This window comes from Sceloporus undulatus, chromosome 3 (assembly GCF_019175285.1).
Source record: "Sceloporus undulatus isolate JIND9_A2432 ecotype Alabama chromosome 3, SceUnd_v1.1, whole genome shotgun sequence".
In the NCBI taxonomy this organism is placed as follows: domain Eukaryota; kingdom Metazoa; phylum Chordata; class Lepidosauria; order Squamata; family Phrynosomatidae; genus Sceloporus; species Sceloporus undulatus.
In genome coordinates, this window is record NC_056524.1 from 29,263,301 (window position 1) to 29,288,712 (window position 25,412).

The 25,412-nt window shown below is 38.5% G+C and overlaps 2 protein-coding genes across 2 annotated transcripts in view; one reads left to right on the top strand and one right to left on the bottom strand.

Annotated features, from left to right (window-relative positions):
- SGCG (sarcoglycan gamma) overlaps positions 1–5,873 on the top strand; it is a 34,415-nt gene extending 28,542 nt beyond the window's left edge. The window contains exon 8 of the mRNA XM_042457054.1: positions 5,681–5,873. Within this exon, the coding sequence (XP_042312988.1) occupies positions 5,681–5,854 (174 nt within the window). The 3' untranslated portion in view covers positions 5,855–5,873. The remainder of the gene's footprint in view (positions 1–5,680) is intronic.
- Positions 5,874–9,336: 3,463 nt separating this feature from the next.
- Positions 9,337–25,412, bottom strand: part of SACS (sacsin molecular chaperone) — a 63,809-nt gene continuing 47,733 nt past the window's right edge. Inside the window, 4 exon segments of the mRNA XM_042458598.1 lie at positions 9,337–16,323; positions 16,325–17,245; positions 17,247–21,250; positions 24,896–24,987. Coding sequence (XP_042314532.1) covers positions 9,685–16,323; positions 16,325–17,245; positions 17,247–21,250; positions 24,896–24,987 — 11,656 coding nt within the window. The 3' untranslated portion in view covers positions 9,337–9,684.

Genomic DNA, 25,412 nt, shown 5'->3' on the forward strand with positions numbered 1-25,412 from the left:
ATAGTCCACCACCAGGGCCGTACTTAAAAGATGTATCTCGTAAGGAACTTTAGAGGGCTGTACCTCCCCAATGGAAGTTTCAAATTAAAAAGTTACTAACTGCCAAGCGTCCCCTTTTTCAGCATCACCCCCGTTTAGGCCCATACAAGGAACTTTCTTCAACAGGAAGTAACCAAGAAATCAGGGAGCCAAAAAAAAAAATACTGTAAAATTAAAAGGGGATTGTGAGCTGCGTTTAGTCATAGTCTACATTTTCCCAACCCCTGGCCTAGGGTCATCTCCATGATGAGAGCAGCAGCATGAGATTCAGTGGAGAACACACACATCTAAATAAATTTAGAAACAAACAATACTTGAGTAGTTTCTTGCCACATAAACCCAAGTGCAAATGCAGTGCACACATACGGGACACCATGAACATCAAAATTTCTGAGCATGTGGAGCCACCTTAATCATAAAAAACTCATTCTTGATCCCTGTGCACCAAAGTACTTGACGTACCTGTTACACTCTAGTTTTATAATCCAGTTTTTTTGTTTACTTAACTTTTGTTCCACCATCAAAATATTTTGCACCCCCTTTTGAATTGTATACATGAAGTGATAACAAGGCTAACCAAAGGCATTTCATTTCCAGTACTGTATAGATCCCTTCTGCACTTGTGTGAGTGCTCATAACTGTGAATGCACACAGGAACACTTAAAGAACGAATTACATGCGGTAGTAACCTGTTATTCTCACCTTGTGGCAATGGCCTTTTGTATCTTCAGGCATCAGAGGTTCTCAAAGCAAAGCCGCCATAAGTCAGGATTGGGGCACCAATTTGAAGAAAATCAATCTGTGCTCTTGCATGCCTTTCTGGATTCCAGCTAGAATTAGGGGGTTAATATTCTCACAAACACAGGAAAAGAAAAAAGCAAACTAATATTTTTCAAACAATAGAATTAATATTCTAACTTACATCTTCCAACATAGTGGATCTTTTTTATGAACATACAAGCACATGTTTATCTCTGTCCTAAGGATGTGTATAGAAGAGATGTCTTTAGCTGGATTGCGCACATATTGATTCACTTCTAGTTCTCAAAGTGAAAGGTCTGCAGTGCTTGTCTGCCACCTTGTGGCATTGATTGTCTTCTGCAGTGCTTGTCTGCCACATTGTGGTGCTTCCATCACCCAATATTTTTTGTATTTATAGATAATCACCTTACTTGATTTTAAGGCTTATAATTTGCAATTACAATTGCATACTTGATATTTACGGGCATAATCATTCTAGGATACATTTTAGTAGATCTGGATAGTTAATTTGTAGTGTGTAGACTTGGTCAATAACTGAGACTCAATTGGACTCACATCAGTGAGTTAACTTGGACTCAACCAGCAATAAATAACCAGACTCTACTGTACTTGTGACTTGTACATTTTTAGCGACCAACTTACTGGTCACCATTCACTTCCAGAAGCAGGCAAGACCTGCCCCCAGAATTGTGGGGCGCACATTGTTCTTGGAGGGGAACAGCCAAATGCATTAGGCAATGGGCTTGACGTGGAAGGATCCTTCTAAAGGTTTTGAAACATTTAGAAGACTCCCCTGTTGTGTAGTGGTGACAGGTTGCCACGCATATCTCAGCCCCCCCCCCCAAGTTACTGCTAACATGCTTGCTGTTCCCCATGAGAAATGCACCATCCCATATAACATTTGCTCATGGTCAAGATTGTTAGCTGGGACACTGAAAAGCTGATACAGTCGGCCCCTTCTTATACACAGATTTTTTATACACGGATTTTGCAGCATACACGGTTGAAAATGTTCCAAAAAGGATAAATTCACCTTGATCTTCCATTTTTTATAAGGGACACTATTTGCTATGTCATATATTTAATGGGACTTGAGCATCCACGGATTTTTTTACACGGGGGATCTTGGAACCAAACCCCCAGCGTTATAACAAGGGTCCATGTAGTTCCACCCGCCTTCTGGCATTCTACTGTTATGCATTTCACTTGCATTATACTACTCTTTTGTATATTTGATTACCTTTAGTATTGGTTTTTGTATTATCTTGTATATATTGGAGTAACACTTCTTTTATTTCTTTTGCTTATAATAAGGTTTTTGCAGGGTGGTGAAACTAAAGCAGAGGTCAGAATGTGCCAACCCCTTGCAGAAGTTGTTACACTACAGTTCCCATCAACTGCACCCAATTATTTTGTTGGGCTGTGTGTCTTAACATTTGTCAGGTTCACACATTCCCTATCCCTGACCAAAGGCTGGGTTTTATGTGCACACACAGCCCCACGCTGCTCCTATTACTTTTTAGCGCACTCTGTTTGGGGCTATGTGCTAAAAGGGGGGCTTTCACAGCTAATAAATACTCTTCAGAGCTTGTATCTTGTTTCATACTGTAGCCAATTATATTTTCGAGCCTAACTTCTAAAAGGGATTAAAAGGGATGTCATGGCCCTTTGAGATCCTAGGACTATTGAGTTGGAACACATGATTCACTGCTACAAATACAAGCCACCTAGATCACAGACGTTAACTAGCTAGTTGGCGGTTTGTGACAGTTGCCAAAAAGATCGCCTGGGTCTCGTTTTTATTACTATTCTTTAGACTGGAGCATTGCTGAAGAGAAAAGAAAGATATCTGTATATGTTTTGTAATGGATAAATGGGTAGCATGTCGTAAATTTTGAGAGTGAGATTGATATATGTGTAATAATAATAATTTCAACCCATGTTTTGAGGGGATGGTCATTCTTGTTCTGTCTTGTTCTTGGATGTTTGCGTGTGGTTGTTTGCCCTTGGGAGTTATCTGCTTCTTTAGGGAAATATATTTGGTGGAACAAATTTAGAATGATTTGAAGGAAACAACATTGCTTGCCCTTTTCGGTGAAATGGGAATCTGTTTGAAAAACTGTGGATCAAAAAGCTGCCTTTACTTTTGATTTTGTTTAGGTTTTTCACAAGTTGTCCTTTAGCCTTGCGAGGCAACCAACTCCCCTAGTAGCAGTGATGTATAAAATATGTTAATTTATCTAAAAATAATATCAACCAAACATTATGCTGAAGCTGCCCAGTTGGAAACAATGAATGATGCGCGCTCCCATAGGGTGCGCATCCCACCGCCACCCACCACACCCAAGCCCCCCTCCCAAAAACTCTGGCTATGTCCCTGGGGGGGTAGTAAGCCAATATTATATAGATCCCATGACAAACGCGGGAACTTCCCAGCCTGAGAAAATTGGCTATCAGTAATGCACCTACACCGAGAAAAATCAGTCCATCACGACACTGAAAGTAAAAAAACGTAAAGTTTTAAAATTCCCCACTTTATGAAGTTTCCATGTGGTGCTCCTATTGATGTAGTGTGGGGCAGGGGGAGATATAGAGGTAGGAGAGTGGAGTTACATCAGAAGGGAAGGCGGGAAAGATGCGTAATATCTATCTCTCCTTCCTTCCACTCTCCTAGCCAAAGAGATCTGTGGGTCAGTCCAACTGTACCACAAACCCTGTTTCTGCTCCTATGTAATGCCAGGTCCGTAAAGAACAAGTCCCACATTATATACGATTTGTTGGAAGAAAAGCGTTGTGACCTGGCATGCATCACTGAGACCTGGCTTGGGCCTGAATCTGAAGCTGTGTGGGCTCAGGCCCTTCCAGCTGGGTACTCAGTAAAGGACCAGTGCAGGTTAGGTGGGCGGGGGGGGTGGTGTGGCCTTGATCCATAAAAATAACATCATCCTGACCAGGAACCATTTACGTCAGACAGATTATATCGAGTGCATTTACCTGACTCTGAAGGACAAGGACAGTCTGGGGATTCTGCTAGTTTACCGGCCGCCCCGTGCGCTAGCAGACTCCCTAGCCGAACTCACACAGCTGGTCTCGGAGCTGGTGCTGGAGTCCCCCAGGCTTCTTGTCCTGGGGGATTTCAACATCCCTTTCGATCCCAGCTGTGGTTTAACTGGAGTAGCTCGGGAGTTCATGACTACCATGACAGCCATGGGCCTGTCCCAATTAGTCTCAGGGTCCACACATTCGGCTGGTAATGCACTCGATCTTATCTTCTGTACGGATTTGGAAGCTCCGTGGGCAGAGGTTACTCAAATCTCTCCCTTGTCATGGACGGATCATTTTCTGGTCGAGGCAGGTATCAAGGCTTCTACCCGGATCCCTCCCGGGGGTGGCGGACCTATTCAGATGGTCCACCCTCGCAGGCTGATGGAACCTAATAGGTTCCAAGAAGCCCTAGAGGGGTTTATGGTTGGAACTGGCGGTGATGCTGTTGATGCCCTGACTAATATCTGGGATACTGATCTCTCCAGGGCTATACACAGCATTGCTCCCAAGCGTCCTTTCAGGCCTGCTCCCAAAAAACAACCTTGGTATACGGAAGATCTCAGGTTGTGGAAGCGGGCTCTGCAACGACTAGAGCGCCGCTGGCGGAAACACCAGCGCTTATCTGACAAGACACTCCTAGAGTCTCAATTGAAGGCCTACGGAGTGGCGATAGGTGCAGCGAAGCACTCTTTCTTCTCTGCACGTATCGCGTCCGCAGAGTCCCGTCCAGCAGAGCTGTTCAGGGTAGTGAGGGAGCTTACTCGGCTACCCCCTGCCCCGAACCCTATTCTGGAACCATCTAAAGCCTGTTGTGACGAATTTAACAACTTCTTCTCTCAGGTTTTTAAAAAAAGTGTGTTTTTTATTTGTGGTTTTCCCACTTTTACAAGGTTCCTGCACCCCTAACCCCAGCGAATGTGGAGGACCCACTGCGGTTTACTTATAGGCCTGTTGTGAAGTTAAAATGGAATGAAAAGTCACCTCCTTGGAGGAAAAGAGGGACATACACATAAAAATAAATGAGGGTAGCAGAACTAGCCTGTGGTATTTACATTTCGGAACTCAATTCCTCACTCACAAAAACGGATAAGACAGAAGGTTTTCCTGGGATTTAGACACCAAATGAGAAAAGAGTCTATTCTGCCAATTAAAATGCCATTAAATTTCTACAGTGAAGTGGTTTTTAGTTTAATTTCCCCCAGAATGTATGTAGTATTTTACTTCTGAGTGAGGGAATGGGGGAGAAGAATATAAAGTCACTGTCAAACTATCATTTTCAAATTTGACACTGTAACTTCCTGAAGGAAAGTAAGGGGAGGGAGACCTCACATTTATAACTTGCCAATCTATGCGATGGCTTAGTGGTTAAGACGCCAGTTCTGATAATCGGAAGATTGGAAGGTTGGTAGTTTGAGGCCCAAGTGCTGCATGATGGGGTGAGCTCCTATCACTAGTCACAACTTCTGCCAACTTAGCAGTTCGAAAGCATGCAAATGCAAGTAGATAGATAGGTACCACTTCTCAGTGGGAAGGTAACAGCATTCGGTGGAGTCATGCTGGCCACATGACCAATAAAGCAGTCCTCTGCTTAGAAACGGAGATGAACACCGCCCCCTACAGCCGGTTATGATTAAACGTTGATGTCAAGGGACTACCTTTACTTTTTTATTCTATAAGAACTCTGCTGTATCTCCATCTGTTTTAAAACTTATAACAAACAGTGTAATATATTCACCCATGAACAAAACTTGAAGTATTTACCTGACAAACACTGAACAACTGAATTGTTCTTGTACTACACAAATAATTAAATCTGTGTCTTTCTTCCACATAGCTTATGCTTGATGCAGAGACTTTGCGGCTTCCTAAATTGCCTCAGGGAACAAATGGAGAATCTGACACAGATCAAGAACTCTATGAAGTTTGTGTTTGCCTAGATGGACGGCTGTACTTAGCCCTGGCTGATGAGGTTTCTAATTGCCTACCATACAGTCATATTTGCCAATAAAAGGACTCCAAACAATTCACTTTCTATTACCTTTTTTGCCTGGGTTTATAGGAATGAACATTACTGATAGCAAGGAAATCAGAATTCTATGCACCAGCAGTATTTTGTGGGCTGAGCAGGAAAGTTTAACGTAAAATTTATATTTAAAATAATTCTCCCTGACCAAAACAACAACAAAAAGGGATGTTTAAGTAGTTTTTTGTGGGGTTTTCAGGCTATGTGGCCATGTTCTGAAAGAGTTTATTCCTGACATTTTGCCAGCATCTGTGGCTGGCATCTCAGAGAATGCTGGCATGGAAGTGAGTGGGGTATATATACTGTGTGGCCCTTGGTTGAGAGGAAGTGATTTACATGTTCCTCTGTGTGTTGGTCTGTTGTTGAATGGCAAGGCCTCAGGGTGTCTAATTAGTGCTCCATTGTCTGCTGGGAAACCCCCTCACCCTGGGTAGTGTTCATTTGCACTTGCTGGGTCCTGAGCTTGGTGTTTTTCAGGACTGGTAGCCAAACTTTGTTTACTTTAAGAGTTTCATCTGTTTCCAGGACAGCTCTTCAAAGAGCAGTTGATTAGATCAGGAGGTAACCCAAGTAGGGGTAATAGTACAAGATGTTAATACCGAAGTGTAAAATGGAGAGGCTCTGCCGTCAACTGCTGTCACTTCTAGATCTTATCAATAATAGAATCATAATTTGTGAAGATGCTCAAGGAGTATGTCCTCATCTAGAAAAGGTTAAGCCATTGTACTTTGTTCTCTGACCAGCCTACCATCAACATTACTGTATTATCTTAAGTGGATTCAGTTTCAGCTTATTTATTCACATCCAGTCAACAGTTCTATTCAGGCAGTTCCTGAAGTAATGCTTCACAGGTTCCAGCTTTAATAAAAATGAGAAATAAAGTAGCACTAAATGTTGATAATTAGTGAAATGCTGCACGGCTCCCGTCCCACATAACAAAGCTGTTGTTGTGTTTCAGCCTTGGGTTTCACTATTAATTTTATTAAATTCTTAACGTGTATTTTTAAAAATGAATGTCCTGTACTACACACATTCTTATTTCAAAAGATGAGACAGGAAGTAATATTTCAGTTCAAAGAGGTAGCAGTACACAAAAATTGATGGCACTTTTAAACACTATCAAGTATAGCACAAATGTACCTGCTACCTTCTCCCCGATGTCTCTGACATATAGAAATTGTATTTGAACAATTTGTTTCATTCTAAAGAATTCCAATGAACTCATTCTAGTTCATGTTGTGAAACAAGCTCCACAGGAAAAATAGTTATTGGAAAAGTACCATTTGATTCTCTCCAAAAAGAAACTGCATTACTGTAGATAAGTGGTTCTCAAACAGTGGGGTGCGAAAGGCCCTGGTCCCTGCTTCTCTTCCCAAACTTTTTTATGTTTAAAATTTACACAGGAATTGAGTTATATACTAAATAAATAAAATTATTCTAATTTGAACAGTTATTTCCTTATAAAATGTTAAAATATGAATATACATGAATGTGCAAATGAAAATCATGGTAAATAAATGAAATATTTTTATTCATATAATACATTGAGTGGTGGAGTGTGACATCTGCATGTAGATGTAAAGCAGGGTCCCAAAGATAAAAAAGTTTGAGTACCACTGCTATAGGCTATATTACTGAAAATCAAGAGGAGAGTGGTAGTTAAGAGCCTGATTTCTCACAAACATCTCTCACGCATGCACTTAAAATTACCAGTGAAAGAAGTTTTGTTTAAAAATCAACACACCATTCTGAAGAACGTTTCAGTTTATTATTAAAATTATTGCATGGCACTTAGCAGCCAACATATTCACATGGCCTTGCAATCAGAAGAAAGATTTCAACGCCTAGACTCTGCTGAGAAATTTCCCACACTGGAAGCCCTTTATTATTTATGCTTAACTGAAGAACTTTTATCAGCATTTATTTTCTTTTGTGTTGAAATAATTTTGGTTGTAATCTAAGTTTATATTCCTCCTTTTTATTTTACATTCTTTCAGTGAAATTATAATTTCAGTGTACTAATTAGATAAATAATTAGGATTGGTAATAATGGAACATAATACTAACTTTTGCAGATTTATTGTACAGGTTCTCATGACTTTTTTTTTTTTTTACAAATGTGGAATAATTTACATGGCATTATCAAAAAGTATTACAATTTACAAAAGAAAGTATGAACTAAAAATCAAGACATCTCATGTGTCATAGTGTGAGTCAAAAAACAAAACAAAACATATAACATTGCAGCACCATTTAATATGTAATTTAAAAAAATCCCACTGTATACCAAAATATTTACCAAGTTCTACTGGTTTCAGTGATGGCTCATGAAAAACATAAGAACAAACCAAAAAGCTGAAGCAAGATAACTTCTGAAAAGGTGAGTTTTGATGTCAGTTTCAAAAACTGCAAGTGAAGTATTTTGCTAGACAATGCACATGCAATTCTCCATGAAATATGTAAGAAAAAAACAACACACATAACACAAAGCAGGTTATCAGGAAGGTTGAGTTTTCTTTTTAAGTCATTCAATGCTTAGGATTACAATACTGTGCTGTGTCAAAGGCCCTTGGTAACCTCCCAATAACCTCTGATATAAAATTGAATTAAATCTGTAACAAAATTCTGGAGACAAGTATTAGCCCTGATAGAAATAAATGTCCATGGCAAGACAAATGTCCACAGAGTATTCTTGTGCAATTTGTCTTTAAAAAATATTGAACCTCTTAAACAGACTAAATATATCCAGTTTTATATTAGTGCACCAAAAAATGCTAACTGGAAACATAAAATTGAATGGATGCAATCCAAGGAGAATATAATACATATATACACACACATACAGACATACAAACAAATTCTACCAACGACCGTTCTAAGCTTTGGTTATATAAAGTGCAGTTCAGCCCTGTGAATTCTATCACTATTGTGTACATAAAACCATGTTTACAGCTCAGTCTCCCTGCAAATTTTTAAATAGTTCTTACAGTTTTGATAATAAAAGGCTCAGTTGTGGTATTTTTTTAATCTAAATTAAATTTCTGTCTTACATATTTGAGGGCTGAACAAGTTGTTCAGGAACCCTTAGAGTTGGCACTGAACTCTTTGCAAGGTACACAAAAGAAACAATATGCAGCAGCTATTTTCTTAAATCTTTCTCCTGCCCCTTACCTCCTGCAACCTCCCCCCCCCTCCAAAACGACTTTCCCTCAGTCCCAGGAACCTGATGCTCACCTGGTGTGTTAATGGAAATGATTTTTCCATTGACACACCAGGGGAAAAGTGATGGACCAATAAACAAGTCAAAAGACCTCTTCTGTTCAATGCTATTCTGTTGACAATCATACCTCCCTCCATTGCTTTAATTCTATTCAGCAAAGCATGTTCAGTAACGATACAAATTCCCACACTCAGATCTATCATATAACATCTAGTTTGGCCCAGCTCATGACTGATTTTTTTATATATATATATATATATATATATATATATATATATATATATAGTATTAATAAGCTTCTAGAAACGATTGCCTCCAAACTACAGTAGCTGCACAAGCAAATCACATTTTATCCCATCACATTCAGTATACAGTTCTTGCGAGCAAAAGTTGAACTCCGATGTGCTCTTCCGACATCTGTGGTTTTGATCTTCTTGAGGCATAAGAGAATGACTTCCACTGACATTGCACGAAGGCATATTGCTCATTGCATGACACATCAACACTAAAATGCCACCAATAAGTAGCTTATAGAAAAACTGTGGCTGGAGATATAGCACATATATGTATGAATTCACCATGCCTTTAACCTCCCTCATACTTTCTGCTGTATAAAATTTTCAAGTTTTATTATAATACATGCTGTACACTCCATCACTCTCATAGCAACCTCAGAAGTGAACCTATCATTTGGAATTTGTGGGAACGGGAGGAGGTCGGGATAACGTGTTTTTAAACTATCTACACCATATGCTTCCAGCGTGTGGACATCATTTGTAAGTCCTTCAAGTTGCTGGCTGTACTCCTCAATTTTTTGTGCGAGTGCACCTGGTTTCACATCTTTATCTGACTTGCCCCTCACGGCATAGTCAGCAGCAATCAGTGCTAACTTGGTAGACAAATAACATTTAAAGCACACCCATTCATTGGCACTCTTATGAAGATCATTCCTTGCAGCTGAAAAGTTTGCTCTAGCTTGCCTCAACCACCTACGTGCTTCAACAGGATTTCCTACAGACTTGAATGTAGGCGGCACAAAGAAACGCTGGGAATATGAAGGACCTGTTGAAGACGGGCATTTTTCTTTTGACTGTTGTCTTTCAGATTTGTGACTTGTCGCTTCCTGATTCCATGAAGTGTAAAATCTCTGAAATGAAAATTTGTCTGACTGAAATCGAGAAGCTGAGGAGGAATATGTCCGTCTGGATACCCTGTCTGCATTTTGGTCTATAAAAGCTTGCTTTTCTAGCCTGTTGATCTCATTTTGTAAATGCTTGAATACCTCATTGGCTATATCAAGGTTCTCTGCATTTTTGTCTGGATGCCACTTAAGATACAGTCTTCTTATAATCTTTTTCCTTTCAGATTCCGGAAGTTTCCAAGCTTGCTCCACCACTGATGTAACTTCTCGTAAAATTTCTGTCAGAGAATTTGCTTTAATCTTTTTTGGGGAATGATGTTTAGATGAGGATGAGGATTTGTGACTCTCCCTCCCAGGAAAAAGAGGGGGAACGGTGCGCGTTCCGTGGGCTGGTAACTCTGTAGGACTCGTTGGAGTAGATGGCGCACTGTCTCTGTTCTGAGAACTTTCATCAGGTCTGGAGAATTTGTATAAGTCAAGAGAGCTTACTATCTTGTATTCACTGTATCCAATGTCAATTTGATAAATTTTGCCCAAGAAACTGGAATTTTCCTCATCTTCCCTTTCTACTTCCTGTACTATGATAGCATATGTATAAGTTGGATGATATGATCCATAGATATCGCCTCCTTCAGCATCAACAAGATAACCAACATATTCACCTGGATAAAAAACATTCATTGGATCCATGAGAAGGGTATAGTGGATTTCTGGTGGTATAGGAGTTCCAGGCATAGGTAATTCAAGTTTTGAGGGTTCTGAAGAGTCATACTTCACACCTAAACTGTCAAGCTTCTCGCTAATCCTATAAATATCATTGCAGCCCAGCATGGCAATTAAATAGGAAGTATCAGAAATTAGATTATCAGTTGCAGATTTCAGGGTCATTGCTAATGCTAGAAGGAAATTTATGTCTTTGCTATCTGAGTGCTGTATATAGAGCAATATTACGGCATTTCCATATCTCTTTAAAAAGGCAAATGTTTCACTTTTGCTGTGAGGTATAGGAGCAAACCCTTTAACTCTCAATGTTGTCTGCAGCTTCTCAAAACAAGACACTTTCAAGCCTTCTCTCAAGGTCTTGCAAAGTTTTATAGCTTTTTCTTCATTGGCTAGGAATGCATTGTCATTTTCATGTTTCATAATTCTAATAAGCCCTGTGATGAACTGTTCAGAAGACAGCAGTAACTGGAGTCTCCCTTGAAGAGAACAAAGTGCTCCAAATTGACAAATTTTTGGTGACTCTTCATCCAACTGCTCTTCAAGAATACTGCTGAGGAGGCGAGGTCTGAGTTTCTGTGGAAACAGCATTATCAATTTAGTGTGGAAACCATGGTCTTTGCCTAAGTAACACTGGCTAAGATCAACCAACATCTGGACCCCTATGTTTCCTTGTATTCTGCTTTTGTAATGAGGTGCATCATCAAAAACTAAAATGCTTGATTTTACCAATCTTCCATCCTGACTTGGAAGATAAAGAGCCAGATCTCTTACATTTTCAAGTTCACTTCTAACTTTTACAGAATCATTTTGAAGGCTTTTAAACAGACCGGAAACAACTCGTTTAACAGTACGCATTTCATTAGGGTCAAGCTGTTTTCCTTCAGAATTCTTGAATATACGACTCAGAACCTCAACATACTGTTTTGTCGAAATCACATCTTCAGTGCCTAAGTGTTTAAATAACTGGTGGAATGTACCAAGTTCTAATGGAAGCTTGTACAAGTAAGGTTTATAATCAGATTCATATTCAAGATTTATTACCACTTCTTCAGGCTTCAAGAGCTTCCAGCCTTCTTCAACCATCACAAAAGCAACCCCTCGAAGCTGAAACCGGAACTCTTTTTTCTCTGTACTAAGAAATTCATAGATGCTCCTTAAAACCTTAACTCTTGTTTTTACCATATCCTCATCTAAAGTTGTTATATTACATATGTTTCTGCAGTTATTTATTACTTTGTCTAGAGGAGGATCCAAGTTGACATTAAGCATAGTCAAAACCTGCTCAAGTTGTTCCTGAGGACCAAGACTGCTTCCTTCCTGTTCTTTGATACTTAAAGGTGTTGCTTTCTCTGGAAGAATAGGGCATGAAGTCCATAGAAGCTGCAAAACATCCGTCTGTTTGAATTTAGGGTTAACTTGGGCTCCGCTGAACTTTATAAGAGGGAGTGTTCCATTAACCTCTTGATACTGTGGATGGAATCTTACAATTTCTGCAGGAGCTCGTTCAGGGCAAAGGAATGCAATTGAAGACAGTTCTTTAAGAAAGTTTCCAGAAAATAAATCAGCTCTTTCTTGAAAAATGTGATGGAGAAGGACATCCACTGTATTTTGCAATGTATCCTTAGTCCAGTTTTCAGTGTTAGCTCTCATACTGATTTCCTTAGCAAACTGCAGTAACTGCTGCTGGGAAATTACATATTTTAGTCCCATATTTCGGAGGAATGCTACCCATGATGTGAGGAATGCAGCACGATTTTTTGGTTTTGTAAGTTGTTCCAGTTTCTTAAAGAAATCTTGAGGTATGAAGAGTTTTTCAGGGAGCATAACATCAAAGACCCTTACAGTCCTATCATAAAAGTGCTTTGCAGGTTTTAATCTATTACATGAATCATGAATGATCAAGAAGCTCTCCAATTTTTCAAACAGTTGTTCCTTTATTTCTGATGATTCTTCAATACCGGAGAGCCTGTTCTTTAAATAAATCAGGTGTTCAAGTTTTGCATCATAAGACAGACTTTCAATCTTTGGTATAAGATGCTTCAAATAAACTTCGAGGTCATCTACTGGAACACAACCTAACAGAGTGTACAGATCTTTTAGATGTATTTTCTCTTCAAGAAATGCAGCTGAAGTTGATTGTGTCCACTTATCCACTTCAACAGAGGGAATACTTCTTGTCAGTACGTAACATGACCCACATTTTGAAATGCTCATGTATCGCCCACTTATAGATTTGTAACATGGAAGGGACCTCAAAATTTTAATGTCATCCTGAGATGTTAAATGGTTTAGGTTACAATTGAAGTACATCAAAAGGGCTTCAAAGTCACTCTCAGCTAATTTTTCTGTCTTAAATGTTGATGTCTGTACCATGTAATGAATAGCTCTTAAAATGCTTGGAGGAGTATCTATATTTGCTGTATGTCCAGACAAAAAGGGCACTAAAGCATTGTCCTTAGAGCAAATTTTGTTCAAAGCAAGTTGAATGCAACCAGTTTTCATTAAAGCATGGAAAACTTTGTCAGTCTGAGAATTTGGGAAGAGAGCTATATGCATAAGACTGAGAGGAAGCAAGACATCACAGTCTGGTACAACAAGCTGATTAGAAGAGACAGTAAATTTTGTTCCGGGAAGCAATGCCCAGTCTTTCAATGTATCAACAACATCCTCAAATGTTGGTTTTGCATCATCCTGCTCTTCCTTGGCACGTAGGGATTCACTGATAAAATGCCATGTGTTTTTAAGCCAAGATTCACTGGCAAAGTTCTCCTTCCACCTTATACAACCTCTGGCTTTATACTCTCTTGGTAACACAGATGACAACAGATCGGCAAAGCTACTGATATCAAATACTTTTGCTACATTGCATTTAAGTAAAATATTGCTGTATCTCAAATAGAGGGTGTTCATAAACAGATCTTTACGAGATGGAATCAGTTCATGATAGGTCGTTAAAAACTTTGGACGTTTTGAATCAAAAACCTGCAGCACACTGTCAAGCGTAATGAGCAAAGGTAATCCTTCAATCTGTATTTCACTTTCTTCTGCATCTTTGAAACAATAGTCAACAAGAAGTTTTAGACAGTGGAAAAGTTTCAGATTTGTCTGCTGAAGACGGCAAGGCAGCTTCCCAATGTGACAATTAGAATCTGGAGAGGAAAATGTTATCAAAAATGATCGAACATCAGCAGGAGTCACATAACTCACAGGAATGTCTGCATCCACAAGACAGTGGTAAAGATTTGCAGTTTCATCACAACTGTAAATCAAGTTAAAGCCAATTTCTAAAAGGAGATGTTTTAGTCTGTACACATTTTCTGCTACTGTCTTGCGCGTTGTAATGTTGTACTCTACATTTTTGAGCTGATGCAACTCATCTTGTAACAGATTGTCAAAGAAAGGCTTTGTTTTGTTTGCAGTAGACATATTAATCCAAGTAATGATAACTGCAGAATGTAAATCAGAGCCATCCACATTTGGCGCTCGCACAACAGGTAGAAGACGTTTTGATTCCTCATGAATGCAGCTGTAAACTGCTTTCACTAAACAATACCAATCAGGTTGCAGATCCAGTCTGTTAACTGGGAAAAATGATAGAAACTTTTTCAAAGTGTCTTTCACAGAATGCATAGATGTGTTTTGTAATACTGACACTGTTGGGTCAGTCCCTTGAAAGTAGCGTTTTTTCAACTGAATCAGAAGTTCAACATAAGCTGGTGCTATCAGTGCTGTCATTAAATTGTTATTCCAGTCACTTCGCACTCCAACTCCATTATCATCACGCCACAGATTTCGTCTAGCAGAATCTAGGGCAAAGTGTCCATTCACATGAAATGGTAACCCAGTTTCCAAAGACAAAGGTAAGAAACAAAATGCCCGATGAGGTTTTTTATAATTGTGAGTAATGCATGCAGCAACCCCTCCTCGGGGAAAAAGAGTGATGTCTTCATTCTTGTGTGCGGATATAACACTCTTAGATACTTTTTCAATGGATGAAAAACCTGACCTGTTGCAAATTAGCCAGGAAGTAAGGTTACCTTCAGAGTCTTCAGTATCCATAGTGTAAGTGATTTGCTGCACAGGGATCTCATTGAGCTGCTTCTTCTTAGTTACACTGTCAATTACAGAAACATGGAACTGCTTTCGTTTCAGTCTATCTCCATCAGTAATTTTGCCAGAGACTGAATATAACACATTAAGTGCTCCTGTTGTTTTTTCTATTTCACAAATAGAAATTTTTTCCATATGGTTCAAAAACATCAAAAGTTCTGCTCCGTCAGAACGCAACTTATCAAGAAGATTCTGCACCATTCTGTCAGAGCAGGGCACTGGGGAGATTTCTGACACTTTTGCCATTTCTCCATTGCGAAGTGGAAATCTAAACATAGTGCAGTTTTCTAGTTTAAAGTGATCTCCTAAATAGAGATCCAATACGTCAGAGAACTGTGTTCTGAAATCAGCATCCAAGTCTCTAAACATGCGTCCAGGGCTAATTGATGTTGCACCTGGTGCATATCTAGCATGAGGATCAAAGATACAAAGTATATCATTGCCAGAAATGAAAGAGGGACAGTCTGTTATGTGATACACAGAATTGAATCCTATACCGTACTGACCAGTTTTACATGGATTGCCTTCTTTGGTTCCTTTCCCAAGGTTCTGAATTCCTCTAATGTCATCTTCAGTAAATGGCTGATTATTGTAAACACATAGTGCAGGTCCTTGAAGTGGTGACCATTTTTCATCAAATATCCTATCCACTGGATGTTGCCGAGGGTCAAACACAAAGCAGACTTCTGTAGCTTTTGCATCATCAGCATTCTGAAGGAGCTCTTTCAGCATTTCTTTTTCTGAAGGATATGCATTAAGAATACTTTTAATTCTGCCTGTCAGTTTTTCTTTCTGTCCAAACTCACTCCCAAGTGTAGTGAAGCAGATATTTGAAGCGTATCGTTCTAAAGCTTTATGCCGCTTAGGTATAGCCCCAAGCTTTACTGCTACTTCCCTCGGAATGTCACCATGACAGTATTTTACGCGTGTATCTTTAACTTTTATCCAAGGACAGTCGTTATAACACAGGGAATTAGCAGGCAGAAGAGCAAGGCAAGTATCTGGTAATAAAATTTCACCATACTTTTTTTCACAAAGTTCTTGTTTCTTTTCCCTAATGAGACTCCATATTCCTTCACTGATTATCCTCCTACAAAGCTGAAAATTTTCTTCAGTCAGTGGTTTATTTCCTGTTTCCTGATTTACTGACTCAAGTACTTGAGCAAAATCTTCCACTGTAAAAGCTTGGCGCACACCTACACTTTCAAACAGTTCACGAAAATTATTTCTGTATTTATTTGGGAGCTGATGGAGATGGGGGGGCTGCCTCAAAGTTTAAATGAAAAGACACGCTTGTGGGAGCAACATAGTCATTTTCAACCAGAATGAAACTGAAGTTTTTCAACTCCTCTACGATGACAGTTTTTGTTGTTCCATTCTGGAGCAGTGCTTCATGGAGATATTTATAGCAAGCATTAGTAATGTTTTCCTGATACAAAGTAATACCATCGAATGACCTTGCAACCTCTTTCAACTGGTTTATTACCATAGTGACAGTTGGTTTCTTAAGCAAGCCTAAAAAATCTTTGACTGCCACAGAAATGCTCCCACATCCTTTAAAAGAATGGGAATTTTCGTTAAGAATTGGTTTCAGCAGGCAAACTATATCCTGATAATCAGCAGTAAAAAGATCCATTGCTGAAAACATTGTTTCAGGTCCAAAATCATTACCCTTCCAATGCAAGGAGAAACCTACTGGTTTTGTGAGAAACGGAAGGAAAGGTATAGTTTGAAATTTTGCAGCAAACTCTTTAGGTTTAGGATCTTTGCACTTAAGTTTCTCATCAATGAGACTTAACAGTATACTACTTCGGAGACAAGCTGCAGCATGATCTGTCATGTTGATTTCTTCTACAGATTCTGCACGTTCAATAAGATCTTCCCATAAAATATCATCTTTAGCCATTCCTAACTGGACTAATTTGACCAAAATTACTGGATTAAGGTAGTCCTGACTAGTGCCATGGGGAAATCTTCCATCTTCTTTATTGTACAACTTTGCAACTCGGCCTTCGGGATGGATCAGCCTAGAAGGCTCTACTAGGGAGTGATCAGTCAAAGAACAAGGGATACATGGAGTAATACAAAGAATTTCTGAGAACTCACTAACCTTCTCATTTAGTACATAGTGCATTAAAGGGTCACGGAGTTCTGCTTCAATCTCTTGAATATTTGGAAAAAAATACTTCACAGAAGAACTGTCTTTCTGAAAAAGTATTCTCTAGTAATACTTGTTTACACCCTGCTTCTTCAAAGCCTGCTTTCACCCAGGAAGGAAGGTTTACAGCACAGAGATTTTTTGAGCCTGTTTTTTTAAGATATTTCAGAAAAATCTGAAAGGCTGAATTTCCTATGTCAGGACGTTTTAATAGTGAATCATCTAGGAATCTCACATTCTTCATGGATACCCAAGACAAACCATCAGAAAATGCTCTGATCCCTTCTTTACCTTTCATATGAGCTATCTCTTCATAAAATCCTTGACATATCACTGAAAAATCATCATGGACCAAGTCAGGATCAGGCCACACTGCATAGTAACTGTAATCCTCTAGCTCACCACAAATTGCCATGTTGCGTAAAACCACAAGAGCTTCCAAATAGGCTTTTACTATAACATGTCGCATGAATACTGTGTTCCACCTTCCTTTTGTGTCAGTTTTCCATATTTCTTTTCTATTTGATGTAACAGCAAAAGAACCATTGATATGAACAGGAAGACCTGTCTTGATTCGAAGAGGTAAATAGCAGAACACCTCTCCTAAATTGCTGCAATTAGGTTTTACTGTCCATTTTTGATCCTCTATTTCAGACAGCATAACCCCTACTGAACCACAAGGGACAAGTCCTAGCCTTCGACCACTCTCATGTAAGGAAAATTTTAAGGCCTCTCCTGTATCCATGCAAGAACATAAAAGCCACGTTGTAGTATCTACAGTTTTTTGTGGTAATTCATCAACAGGTCTTTTAATCTGTCCAGATTTAGCCATTTCAAAGAAAGAAACGGTGTCATCTTCAGGTCCTCTAAAAACTGGAGAATGCAAATCAGCAATTCTCCTGAATACATGATGGAATTCTTCTACTGTTATTTGCAATATACATGATGACTTTGGTGATTCAGCAGGACATTTTTTTGTACTAGTACTACAGGTTTTCATGACTTTAGCAGCTTCCTTTAGTACACTTGTAACAGGGGCTGTTATTGCTTTCGACGGGCATAGGTTTTTTTTAATAGTTACAGTCTCTTGAGCTGCACCAGGGTTGGTTTCCTCAGTTTTCAAATACTTCAAAACCATCGAGTTTACACACTGGGTAAAGATTATCAATCTGTGCCCACAAATACTAAACTCATCCACAAGAGAATAGATGTCTGCAGTATTATAGGAAGTACTGCTAACTTCACTCACTTTAGCTTCCTGTTGCGTTCTAAATGAAAGTCTAAAAAGTGTCCCTTTATAACTATAAGGTGCTTCCACAGTCAATGGGAGATGACAACCAAACACACCTATGAATGGCTTAAACTGATTAGGAAACTTTCTAAGTCTTTTCTGTTGTTTACTCCAATTAATTTTAATCCCAGGATTAGATTTATCCCTTATATGTTTACTGAGATGATTGATGTTTGGATCAAACATTATCATGAATTCTCTGCTCATAATGATGGGAATATCGGTGATGTGATAAACAGAATTAAATCCCAAGCCAAATTTTCCAACCTTGTCAACTTCTGTTCTTTTTAGAGACTCACCTAGTCGAGTTATATTTAGGAAGTCAGAATCAGAAAATTCAGAATTGTTGAAAGACCACAGAGCTGGTCCATGAGAAGCTGCCATTCCTGGATCCAAAAGGTTTTCTCTTATGTCATTATTTCTTCTCATGTCAATCAAAAAATTGCACTCTGTTGCATTAGCATCATCAGCATTTTGAAGCAGCTCTTTGAAGATATCGGATACAGAAGGGTATTCCTCCAAAATGTTTTTAATTCGTACTGTGAGAGGTTCTCTTTGACCTGACTGCTCAAAGCCCATATTTTCTGGATTAATCAATCTGGTACTGAGACATGGCACATTCAACCACTCTGCGGTTTTCATCGGTATATCTTCATGAACTAAAATTATTGGCTCCACAGCATCTTCAAGCAAATCATTTAAGTCATCAACTTTGATATCACAGTAGCAGCATTCATGGATTGGTTTCATGTTGAGCCTGTAAGGTTTTTTGCTACAGTATATTGGAACAGGTGTATGTAGACTGGCTGGGATCTGACATCTGTACAGCCACCTTATAATACTCAACATAATATGAAGATTTTGCTTACTCTCATCTTCAGTTAGGGATTGTTCACTTTTGAGGTATATTTTCTGAATTACCATGGAAACATGGTCTGGGGTCAGCTGTTCAATTGATCCACAACACTTGAACAACTGATGGAATTTAGCCATGGTTTTTGGCACATTATGCAGATATGGCTGGAGATCAAGATCATGTACTGATTTTATCACTGCTTGGGAAAGTGAACAGAAAGTTTTACCTGTCCACACCCATGGAAATTTCAAAGTTTTAAAAGCTTCTTTTCCTTCATCTAAGTGATCATGCATGAAACCGTATATCTCAAGCAAGATGTGCTGAAACTGATAGTAATCTTCATCACTAAATTTTTTGGAACTGTGCCAATCTACTACTACTTTAAAGTGTTTTAACATTGATTTTATGCTAGGTTTGATTGAAATTCCTAGCGCCTTTTCAACACTTGGTTGGACATTTTCCACAAGGGGAAGAGAGGAGCCCACCAATGTTGCTTGAGATAAATCACACATTTCTGGTGGTGAACACAGACTGCAATGATCACCTTTCCAAGTTAATGAACTTGGATAATTTGGAGGTCTTTCCTTGCATGCTGGAATCCATTTAATTTTTTTCAGTGTTGCTTTTGTTTCAGCTGAATGCAATAATGAAGAACTTTTGTTCAAAATCATTAATAATGTTCTGGCTTTTCTTTTAAGTGCATCATGACTTGTACCTGCACAGTCCTTTAAGTTCTCAATTTTATGGGCTATGCGCAAAATATCTTTCTCTTCCAAGCTGCCCTCACTTTTTAGACCTATTAATCTCAAGGAATGAAGAATATCTGGAGAGGCTTTAAAAGTAGTAGGAGGAAAGCAGTGTTCTTCCTCACCGTAGAATAGATTCTGTAATACTTCCACTTCAGGGTCAAAAAGTTCACTGGCTGGTACCATTTTTCCTTCTGAAATCTGGATAAATTTTAGTGGTGTCAGCCAATCCAGCACTTCTGCATTTTCATTCTTTAAGAAAGTCAGATTTTCCAGAATCCAGAGCATAATTTTTGTTACTTCATCATTACAATAAAAGTCACTTTGAATATCATTTAAAATAAATTTTATGCAGTCTGTGCTCCTTAGCTGTTCAGCTTTTAGTATTTTTACTAAACGGATGGTAGCTTCATCACCACTGTCAACTAGTGAAACAGACAATTTTATACCAGGTGGAATTTTGGCAGTGTGATGTAGTACTTTACAACCTTTCAAAGCAGTAAAAGTAATGTTTTCATCAAGTGACTGTTCAACTCTCCTAAATAATACTAGGTCATGGATGATTTTCTTCTCTTTTTCAGTAATGTCTGTTAAGCTAGCAAGGAAACTTCTAAGAGCATTTTTATAGGATATGGGGAAGGATGCAACCTGACTAGTCAATTTTTGTAAAGAAAGCTTTTCCATGATCTGCAAAACTACACTAGGCAATGGAGCATGTATGTATTTTTTTAAACCTGGATGTTGTATAGCAGGGTCTAGTTTCTTAATCACAATCCCACCAAGTTGCTCGATGATATCAGGTAAGAATTCTGGGAGCTGCATTTCAGTTCCGTCATCTAAAATAATCGGTGATGGTATCCGCAACCTAATAAGCTCCACTACTTCTTCACCTTCATCTAGTAATGTCTTTGGAATAAGTGGCATGTCATCAAACATGGACAGGTCTTCAGAGAAATGTATATAGAGATTCTTCCACACCATTTTAAGCCATGAAACAGGTGGCTGGCTTTTATCATCAGAAAGTGGAAACCACTGCACCATTATCTCTCTTCTAGGCCAAAAAGTATTCATCACTTCCTTAATGAGCCGTGCAAATCGTTCAGGATTCAGAAGCTGCAGCTGAGTGCATGGTCTTCCTGAAATAAAAATAAAACCTTTTAAAACTATATAATAATTGGGAATAATAGCATGTAATTAAAAGAGAAACAGAACACAGCTATTTAAATGATTCCCAGATAATGGGTTTGATACACCAATTATCTCATTCATCTTACAAAAAGGCATGCGATAAAATACATTTGAACAATCTGATCATTATGGCCATCATTAGTTGTAGTGGCAAATGCCTAAATCCTATTACTGGTCACAACTAGACCTGAAGCAATGAGATTTACATGAATTGTTAGTTTACCATTCAGCAGTTGATTCAATGAGTTTACTCGAGTCACAACTAGCCCTTGGTTTTAGACAGCTTTCCATCCTATTCTTGCAAACTAGGGTAAACCCATCTTCCTCTATCCTGCAATTTAGAAGACCCTCACTCTTGCCTTTGTTAGAAATTAATGACTACCATGGTCCACAAAGTACTATGGGGTACTGTTTAAAGGAAAAGCTATGTGTCTCTCTCATATACACACCTTAATGTGATGAAGATGTTTGAGTGTAATTAGGAAGGCTGAAAATAATGCCATCATGTGATCAGACTCTATCAAGGATCTAGCCTTCTAGTAGGGTTGCTCAGGATGGAAAGATGAGAAGGGATAGAATGCATTCAGCCTCTTTGAGGAGTTAATCTCATCATCAGAAGATCAATGAAAGTTCTATGGGGAATGAGCAGTTGGGCCAGGATAACACAGGCTAAGTCTCTGCTATCCTGGCCTGGTGCTCACCCGAATCAGTCCCCAGGTGAATGCAGGGACAGGTGGATATTTACACACTGGTCCCTGTGCCGAATCTGGGACCTGCTACTAGCACATGCTTCTTACCTTGTTGAACTATTGCTGGTACTCTGAAGCTCCCTGTTGATGCATCTGACACAAAAACATGGTGCCAGGTGCCTGTTTCTGCATCAGATGTGACAATGGGAGGCTTCTGAGTACCAGTGACAGAGCAGCAAGATAAGGTGCTTGGAGGACCATTTAAACACCAGGGGGTGCAGCAGAGTTTCCAAGAAACTCCACAGCAAACCAGGAATCAGATTACCCCAGGATAACAGCTATTTACCCTGGGATCAAGCCAGATCCATTGGATCTATGTCTGGTCTACTAGGATCACGCCTGATCCTGGCCCCTGGGTTTTGGCCTGCGTCATCTGAACTAGATGCCAAGAGGTCAAGCGGAATGTGGGCCTTTTGGCCTGTGAGGACAACCCCATGGTGAGACTGGCAGAATAACTCCAGAAATGACACCACTGAACACCAGTGTCAGAACTGGTGCCAGAACACTGGTGAAGGATCTCGTAGAGACAAGAGCAGTGGCACTATAAATTGATACTTGTTAATGCAAAGAAAAACGCATTAATAAACCATTCTGACAACTTCTACATTTATGATCAGACAATCCAAAATAAATCAAGAAGTACTGCTGGAAGATGAGATCCCCAGAGTGGAAGCCATTCAACCAGCTACAGAGGAAGAGAAAAGGAGAAAAGTATGACTAGCATTGTGTCTAACGACACAAATGGTTTCAAGCCAAAAGGTTGTTCACCTGCTGTTATGTTCAGATGTTAAAGGAAAATCAGAATCTGCATAATGCATATAATAGGAACATGAAATGTGAGAAGCACCAATCAGGACTATCTAGAAACTTCAGAATGATAACTGGTGTTCTGTTACTTTCTCTTAGGTTTGTGCTCTAGTATCAATCTGTATTATAACATTTCAGAACTTTACTGATTGTACCAAATTTCTACTACACAAACCAGTGGAATCTCTTTTCATATTTTTACCAATAAATCCACAGGGCACATATTTTATATCTTAATTTTTTACCTCTTGCATGCAGCTATCATTCTAATCATGCAAATACACTTGTGCATACACTTCCTCTTTCCAACAGGTCTTTCAACTCTACATACCACTACAAACTTGCATGCCATTTCATATTCCTTGTGAAATTTGAAGGAAAATGTAAAGAAAATACATGGAGATGTGTTACTTCTGAATGTTTTAAAACAGAAGTGATTCAACTTTTCATGGAATATTGCATCCAGAAGAATTCTAAGACATTGCCATGTTAGTCTGGAATATCAGTATGCAAAGGGATCTTGCAGCATCTTTGAAACTGTGTGAAAGAAGTTGCAGCATGAGCTTTTGTGGACTTGGTCTATTTCCTCAGATGCATTCTCAGATGCCATGCATCTGAGGAACTAAATCAAGTCTATGAAAGCTCACACTACAACTTCTTTCACACATTTAGTCTCAAAGGTGCTGCAAGATCCCTTTGCATAATGTTAATATATTGTAATTCAGTAACAACTCTTTCAAGAGTGATAGCTCTTGAAACTTGAAGTTCACTAGAGAATTTGAAAATTATTGAAGCTGGACAGGCAATATGATGCTTCTAATTAAGATACAATCTTTTTCTGGTTAGCCTAATATGAATTTTGGAAATTTTCTTATGGATAAACTGACTACAGTGGACCCACAGTATCTGCTGGGGTTTGGTCCCAGGACCCTCCATAGATACCAAAATCAATGGATACTAAATTCCATTATATTCAATGGGGCTGTAAAATGGTGTCCCTTATATAAAATAGCAAAATCAAACTTTGCTTTTTGGCTTTTTTTTTTTTAAATCAAGCCATGAATGCAGAATCCGTGGATACAATGGCCAACTGTACCTTTGTTTTTTAATGGGTCAGCTCAACATTAACTCCAGCAACTTATGTTTTGATCCTGATGATTACAACATTTTGAGATAGACTAAATTTAAATCCAAGTGCAGTTTCTTAAAGGATAACTTTCTCACTAATTCACATGGTTTTTTATTTTACTAATAATGAAAAGTATATATCTAAAATAGTAGGAACCACATATTTCACAACATTAATCAGATTTCTGTATATAGCCTTATTTAAATAAGTAAGGTCATTTTTTTTCCAAATATGCTTTAAGTAGTATTAGTATGTGTAAATTAAATTTTCAAAAGCACATATGGACCAGGGAGTAACCATTACAAATCCAGACAAACAAATCATCCAGTAACAAAATGCACACAAATGCTTGACTGCAATTCAGCAGTTACTCATACAGTAGTCCTACCTGAAAATCCCCAGAAGAGTTGTTGGGCTAAAACATAATGAAATGCACTTTGAAGAGGACAAAAGCTACTTTTACTACTTAACATAAGAATTAAATTAACAATATCACCCTTTCTTGATGTTTCGGGGAATTCTGATTTCATTCCCTCCATCCTACTCTGAATATATATTAAAGAATAATGTTGTTATGAATAGGTTGTACTCTCAATGAATGTAATAAAAATATATAAATACTATTCTTGACATTTTTGAAAAATTAAAATATGCATTTTGTTCTACGCATAAACATGTGAAGGTGTATCCATTTGTATTTCTTTGAAAAAAAACTACGGCCAAAGTATGTGATCATGAAAATACTGTGGCCTCATTGACACATCAAATGGTTTCTTTTGAAATAGTTCATTTCTTTTCATTTGATTTATATATGTCCTTGCAATTTTAATGTCTTGATCAGTGGTCACCATATGTACTGCAATTCAGTGCAGTGCAGTTCCCTTTTATTACAATGAATAATATTTTACCTCTGCTTTTGGCAGCTTCTTTCAAAGCTGCCAGAATGTGAGGCTTCAAGTCATCAGCGAGTAATCTTCCTTCAAAACCTGGGAAGAGGGACCTAGTATGTATCAAAAACAGAATATCGATAATCTAAATAATTTGTGTTATTTTTCAAAGCCACAAATACAGAAAACATAATACAGATTTTCTTCCCAAAGAATTTTGAATAAAATTTTTATTCCTCTTCATGCTCACACATGCCTTTCTTATGCCAGAAGAAGAATCCTACGGTTTTCCAGATATTATTGTTCTGCAGAGCACAGCAGCATTATTCAAGATAGCCAATTCTGAAGAATACTGGATACTGAAGTTCAACATCAAGTACGTGGTTCAAAAATACGTTGTCATGTGTTGGGACTATCATAAATTATTTAATTATCATAAATCATGTTAATGGCTGTTTCTTGAAGATAAAGTAGAATCATCCTACTGTACACATTGTCATAACCCAATCCAATCTCTAAAAAATCTTCAAATCCATAA